Source organism: Ailuropoda melanoleuca, chromosome 13 (genome assembly GCF_002007445.2).
Source record: "Ailuropoda melanoleuca isolate Jingjing chromosome 13, ASM200744v2, whole genome shotgun sequence".
Taxonomy (NCBI): Eukaryota; Metazoa; Chordata; class Mammalia; order Carnivora; family Ursidae; genus Ailuropoda; species Ailuropoda melanoleuca.
Window position 1 is genome coordinate 87,473,917 of NC_048230.1, and position 7,004 is coordinate 87,480,920.

A 7,004-nucleotide genomic window follows, 5' to 3' on the forward strand; every position below is an offset into this window, starting at 1 on the left:
GGACTGACTTGTTTTCTAACCTAGAAGTCTGTACCTTTTGACACTCCTTCCGCCTGTACACCCACCCCCAGCCCCGCCGCTGGCAACCACCAGTGTGTTATCTCTATCTGTGAGTTCAGTTTATATTGTTTGTTTTTTAGATTCCACATATAAATGAGATCATACAGTATCTGTCTTTGACTTCTTTCACTAAGCATAATGCCACCTATGCTGTTGCAAAAGTTTTTAAGTATTTTTAAACATTTTAGCAAACCATGTCAACCAGGACTACATACTCTATTATTGCTGATTACTCTTCACTTTACTATCACTGTACGAGCTGTATAAGCTTTTGAGACTTGATTTTAATATTGAATTACAATTCATCCTCTGATATATCTGTACCACTGTTGAAGAAAATACACCATATATTTATATACTAACATCAGAAAAACACATAAGGAGGTCCCCCCCCCGAATCTTTCTGGTAAACTTTTATTTCGAAACCATTTGGCTGGGTCACCTGGGAGGCTCAGTCGGTTAAGTGTCTGCCTTTGGCTCAGGCCATGATCCCAGGGTGCTGGGATCGAGCCCTGCGTCGGGCTCCCTGCTCAGTGGGGAGGCTGCTTCTCCCTCTCCCTCTGTGTGTTCACGTGCTCTCTCTGTCTCTGTCTCTCTCAAATGAATAAATAAATCTTAAAAAAAAAAAAAGAAAGAAAGAAACCATTTGGCATGGAGGACTGAGTGTTACATGGGCAAGATTCCTTTTAAATAGAGGAAAGGGAAGATAAAATGTCATTTTTCCAATTTAGTTTTTTTATTTTTATTTATTTATTTATTTAAAGATTTTATTTTATTAATTTTATCCCTGTCACCAGCAGGGGCCCGCGGGCAGCGCAGGGGCACCGTTCCCACGTGTGTGCCTCACAGAAGGCCTGGCGCGGGGCCAGTCCTTCCTGAGTGCTCAGCGGGTGGGTGCAGGCGCGTTCGTCCTGTGTGCAGGCCTGGCCCGCAGCCAGTCCGCGAGCCACAGGTCCACACAGTACCGCTCAGCTGGGCAGTAGTGCTCGATGGCGCCATGGTCAGACCAGGCACGGGACACAAGTGCCACTCCACAGAATTCATGTCCTGCACTCCCAGTAGTGCTGCTGGGCCCAGAGCATGAGTGAAGCAGAGCAAAGGGGAGAGCTGTCTACCTGAGAAGCCTCTTCAATCTAGGCCTGAGGGGACCCTGGGTTTGCAAAATCTCAAGGACCCTGTCAACCTCAGTATTTTGGTGCCTTCTTCATTAGAAAGCAAGGTCTTACGACTTTTGGTTTTTTTCTTCTGTGTAGCTCATTAAAGGATCTTAAGAACTTGCCTGGTATTAATAGAATGAAGATTACTCTCCCCCCACCCCCAGGATTAGGGCAGCGCTGAATACAGAAACCGCAAGCTAGTGCTGTCAGTTTGGGAGGGATGGCAGGGGGCCTGCGGGATTCCCAAGGTCTGGGCTGGGTCTTTAGGTTTCAGAACTAAACGAAAGGCCTAATACCTCGTATCCAGCTTCATAATGGCATCTTTTCTAGTAGGTGTAGGAAGGGCATTTTTACAAGTTTAAGTACAAGATAACATCTAGTTTTAAAAAGCAAGAACTTCTCATCTTGTTCTCTACTTCTTCAAGATTGTCAGAGTGCCAGGTATTGATATGTGTGATATTTGGAAGTGTGGTTGAATTATAAATAAAATAATCCAGTTGACAATAAACTATCCCCCTGGGCCCTTTGCTTCAGAGAGCAAAAACACCCAGCACACCACCCATTTCCTTAGTCTCAAACGTTTCCGTGAGCGTGTGGCTCGGCCGCAGAGAGTGACTGGGGCTCCCAGCTGCTGCTGGGTGTTGGGCGTCCCAGCTGCTGTCCCTGCTGTCCCCGGTTGCCATAACTACCCACCTGCACTTCACAGACTTCCCTCACCTACTCATTTCCCTCGGGCTCTTTGATTCTCATCTGGTACTTTTCCACCCTTCGGCAGACCTGCATGGGCAAGGATGTGACCCTTCACGTCTCAGCAAGCAACCCCGCCATGCTGCTCTACCAGAAGTTTGGATTCAAGACTGAGGAATACGTCTTAGATTTCTACGATAAGTATTACCCCCTGGAGAGTACGGAGTGTAAACACGCATTCTTCCTGAGGCTGCGGCGCTGAGGTGAACGAGCGCCCCACAGAGACAGTGTGCTCTTCGAGGTGGGTCCTCACGTAGGCCGCAGGCAGCTGCTCCTGTCCCCGGGGGCCCCCGTCTCTGCGATCAGACGGCCACTCAGACCTCTCACCGGAGGCTAGACAGGCGGTGGGCAGCAGAATTGAGGAGCGAGCAGCCCTTCAGCAAAAGCGCTGTCCTGTCCCATCTGCTGAGGCCTCGGCCCCCAAATCGGGACTCCGCTAGGACTGAATGATGCCACTGCTGTCCTTCCACACGCAGCTTGCAGGAATAAAGGAGCATCTCAGCTGATGTTCCGTCAGAGAGAGTCTGTGCCAATGTACAGGATGAGGAAGTGTGGTAGCCACGAACGATTGAGGCCATGCCGCGGGGCGCTAGCCCGTCAGAGACGGTGGGAGATTCAGCCCACGGAGGGAGGCCAGCACTCACCCGGCCACCGGTGAGCCGTCGTTGAGCCTTGAACCTGGGAAGACTTCTAGGGCACTGAGCTGCTGCTGTCTCTCCCTGACTTTGGCCACAGTCAAAATAAACAGAGTGTTTGTGTCCACGTGCGTGTCACCTGCTCTGCTGTTAGCATCTCCCGCCAGAGGACCCCTCCTCCCCACGCCTGTGCAGCTGGTTTGGGGTTGCAGTGTCTGTGCGGCCTGCCAGCAAGACTGTGTGGCTGGCTGGAGGTGTGGGTGGTGGAAGCAAGCCAGCTGGGGACAGAGCCTGTCTTGTCTGCAGGGCCAGGCTGTTGGGTTTGGGGGGGTGTTGGAGATGGACTGTCAGGCGGGGTGTCTTGGATCCAGCAGGAGCTTTTCCAAAAGTATCAGATGTTCTCAAATAAAAATCTTTCCTTGTGACAATCTATGGCCAGAGCTTCAGTCTAACCAATTTGCTTTCAAACTCTCTTTAACGAAGAGCAGTGAGTGGTTCTTAACTTCTGGAGACCTGGCTCCCTGTGAGAATCCAAAGAAAGCTGAATTCTCTAGAAAACTGTGCATGCACATTTAAAATCTTGCCTCCGAGATCTGTGGACCGCAGTCAGGAGCCTCTGTTCTAGGGGCCGCACTTAGAGCCAGCTCGCATCCCTTTGTTCAAGGGGAAGGCGCGGTCCGTCTGTGCAAGGGACGCCTGGTTCTGTCCTTGGAGAGCAGCCCAGGCTCTGTTCCACCTCGCGAGGGCCAGGAGCAGCATATCCTCCCTCCCTCCCTCCCTCCCCTTTTCCTCCCTCCCTCTTGCCCTTCTTCCTGAGAGTTCTCTACCTTTTAAAGATTTGGGGATTATGACCCCAACAAGTAAAATGGAGGAAGTGACATTTTCCAAACTTGGAAACCAGGCTGCAATTGTTGTACGTGAACAGTAAGCATTTGCTGGGAAATGTGGCAGAAGCAACGATCTCCATAACTTCAAGGAGCTGAGGGATTCTGCGATGGCCTTAATCTACCTTTGTTTTACATTTTCATTTTTATTTATTGAAGGATTTTATTTTTAAGTGATCTCTATGCCCCATGTGGGACTCGAACTTCAACCCCGAGATCAAGAGTCGCATGCTTTACCAACAGAGCCAGCCGGGCACCCCGGATTTTTAAATTATGGTGCAACAACCCCCGCCCCACCACCACTCAGATTCAGTGATTATCAAGATTTTTGCCACATTGGCTTCATCTGTCCTTTGCTAAATATTTTAAGGTAAATCCCAGATATCATATAATTTCACACCTACTTTGGTAGATATTTCTAAAAACTAAGGATATTTTTTTATATAACTTTAATGCCTATTACCACTCACAAGAAGATGAACCCATTTTCAGAGTTAGCTAGTAGTCAATATGTAGTCACACTTATGGGTTGCTTCAAAAGTGCCTTTGCTGTGGTTGGTTTGGGTCAGTGTCCAAGTGGGGGTCACACAGGTGACCGATAGCCCCCTCTCCACAGTCTGTTCGTGTATACGTGCTCTGCTCCACCGCAGTCCTGCTCCAGCATCGGGGCTAGGCTACCTCCAGAGATGGGCCTAGTGGCCCCAATATAGCAAGCAGCCGCTGGTTTTGATCTGCCCTTGGCTTTCCCCCAGGCTGACACTATCAGAAACCTCTAACCACCCTCCAGAAGTAATACTTAATAACCGATGCACGGGGTGGGGGCTGCAGCATGGAAGAGCGTTCTCAAATTACTGTGTTTTGGTGGACTTTCCGTTATAATTTATTTTGAAATTTCAACATTCCCAAGTAAGGAGGGCTTGTTTTCTGTTTTACAAAAGTGGGCATGAGTTCTAAAGAGCTGAGGAACCCCATCTTCAGCTGTGTGTTCCCAAGGAGTCTGGATTGTCCTTGACCTGTAGCCAGGCCTCCCTGCCTCTGGGGAGGTGGCCTGTAGTAGCTGAGTGGGCTTCCAGGGCCCCCATGCAGGTAGGAGTGAGACCAGAATTAACCATGTCCTTACTTATCCAGAGTCTTCCTAGGGAGGTTGAGCTCTTTGCAGCAGGATGTTTGAGAACCAAAACCAAAATTTTGAATTTTCTAAAATTTAGTTAACATGATTTATGCAAAATGCTCATCACCTAAAAGCCATACTTCCATGGAACCTTCCCTGGAACTGCCTCCTGTGAGTGGGCTCGGTGTCCCCACTAAGCCCTACGGGGAGAGCATCCTGGGTCCACTCCACAGGGCTGGGCTACTCGGCACACTCCTTGGCTAAGGATATGCTTCTGTTATATACTAGCAGGAGACTGGGATAAAAAAGTGTATCTCAGTACTGGGGATGGCCATGGAGTGGTTGTAAGATTCTTCATTGGTACACACTTGCTTCATACTTGTGCGCTCATTAGCATGTGCTGGGCCCTGGGAAACAGGCTAAGTTAACTCAGACAATATCAAACCTCGGCTTGCTCTCTCTTAAGAGGGTTGATGATCCCTGCCTGACAGGTTTGCCGCAATAGGGACAACAAGGCCAAGAAAATCACTAACGGAGGACCTGAACTCAAAGCCAGGCAGTCTGGTGTCAGCCTGCGGCCTTCCCCGCTTGGGCCCCACCCGGGGATGAGGGGCAGTAGGTGGGAGTTCCGGGAGGGGTCAGCATCGTGCGTGGCTCGCCACTATCCCCAGTACCTAGAACTGCCTGGCGCAGGACAGGCATCCGCTAACGCTTGGGTGGGTGTGGAGAAAATGAAGTGTCTTACTGTATGTGTCTGGGCTTGGGGGGCGGGGGAGACCTCAGTAGTGGCTCGCTCTCTCTCTTTTTTTCTTTTCACTTTCCCAAATCTCACAAACACAGCATCTTTCTGTTCATCACAAGTTAAAATTTTCTTACTTCTTGGAGCCTGCATGAGCACAGGCCCTTCTCTGCCTGGGTGAGTAAAGGCGGCTTCCACCTCTTAGAACCTTACAATACTCTACACAGGTTCCACGAGGGTAGGGGAATCCTACCAGGGTAACCAGAGCCCGTAACCAGATTCGGATTCGATGAGCTACGAAGACTGAAGGTTGCTCAGGTAAGAGCCGGAAGGGGCCCTTGGTTGTCACAGGTGGTATGGCTTCAGGCAAGCCCACGGGTGCAGAGGGCAGCTCAGTCTCCCCCTCTGGCTTCACTAGATGGTGTCTTACTGTGGGTGACGTGATAGCATGCGTCAGTGTCATGAAGGCCACCGGTCCAAGCATGGTTCCAGTGGAATGCCCTTAGCCCCGGGGCAGCTGGAGCCCCTAGATGTTTGTCTCCGGTGTCATGCAGCCAGAGGTGTGCTGATAAATGTTTGACCACTGGGGGGCCGGGGTCAGAGTCAGGAGCAGTAAGTCAAGCACCCATCTGCCGCGTTTGCTGATTTCCGTGGCGTTAACACTCACCATGGTGGATCCAAAGCTACCAATGTGATGTCACTGAAGCCAGAGTCGGAAAGTCATGTAGGTGGCACACCATCACGCAGCACTGCTGTCATAGAGACACAGTGGACAGAAACCACCTCAAAAGCAGAGTTGTCACATAGTAAAATCAGCCCGTGGTGAGTTTTGAGAATTTATTATCTTGATTTTGAATGTGATTCATGTAATTTTATGTAATTCAACATTCCATAATGACTCACAAGATCCCTGGAAATCTAACCAACCGCTCCTGCATCCAGCTTGCCCTGGACCCTCAGAGAGCAGGGGCTGGCAGCTCGCCCTGAGGTCCACCAAGCCGCGGACACATGGCCACCTGAGCCCAGGTGAGGACGGAGCTGCTGGGGGGCTGGGCTGGGGAGGTCGGGGAGGCTCCTGGAGGCCTGAGGAGCCCTTTGTTCCAGCCTTGGCTTGAAAAAAATTGTTTTGGATTCAAATTCTATTCCCGTTTTCATAATTATCAACATTACCTGTGTCCAGGAGAAGAACATCATGGACTATCATTTCAACCGTCAGACTATCCTTTCAACCGTTAGAAATTTTTAAATTAAAAAAAGAGAAGATTAAATATCACCTACATTCATCAACTACTTTTCTCGTGGATGACAGTCAAGAACTAGAAGAGAATTCGTGAACACCCGTGATCGATAATTGTGTATAGTGATTTCAAACGTAGTACCTGGTATTTTAAAAATTAGTTCATGGAAGCCAGACTAACCTTCTCATGGAAACATTTGAAGAGATTTTTGAGGAGAAATGGTATATAAATGCAATCTTTTGTGCCACGTTACTTTCTCTTTCTCCTACTGATGCAAAGATCATTTTCTCCACTCGTGCCAGGTAGACGTGCCCCGCCCGTTTCTGCCCTGCACCCCGCGCCATGCAGGTGTCCTTCGGTTAGGAGGGAAGCACTGCTGGGCCACCTCTGCCTGCTCGTCTGGCCGCAAGATCACTCTCAGAACCGTCGCGTC

The 7,004-nt window shown here is 49.7% G+C and overlaps 1 protein-coding gene across 1 annotated transcript in view; it reads left to right on the plus strand.

Annotated features, from left to right (window-relative positions):
- The window catches only part of KAT14 (lysine acetyltransferase 14), a 33,169-nt gene extending 30,385 nt beyond the window's left edge, over nt 1-2,784 (plus strand). The window contains exon 10 of the mRNA XM_002925071.4: nt 1,993-2,784. Coding sequence (XP_002925117.1) covers nt 1,993-2,166 — 174 coding nt within the window. The 3' untranslated portion in view covers nt 2,167-2,784. The remainder of the gene's footprint in view (nt 1-1,992) is intronic.
- Nucleotides 2,785-7,004: the final 4,220 nt, after the last annotated feature.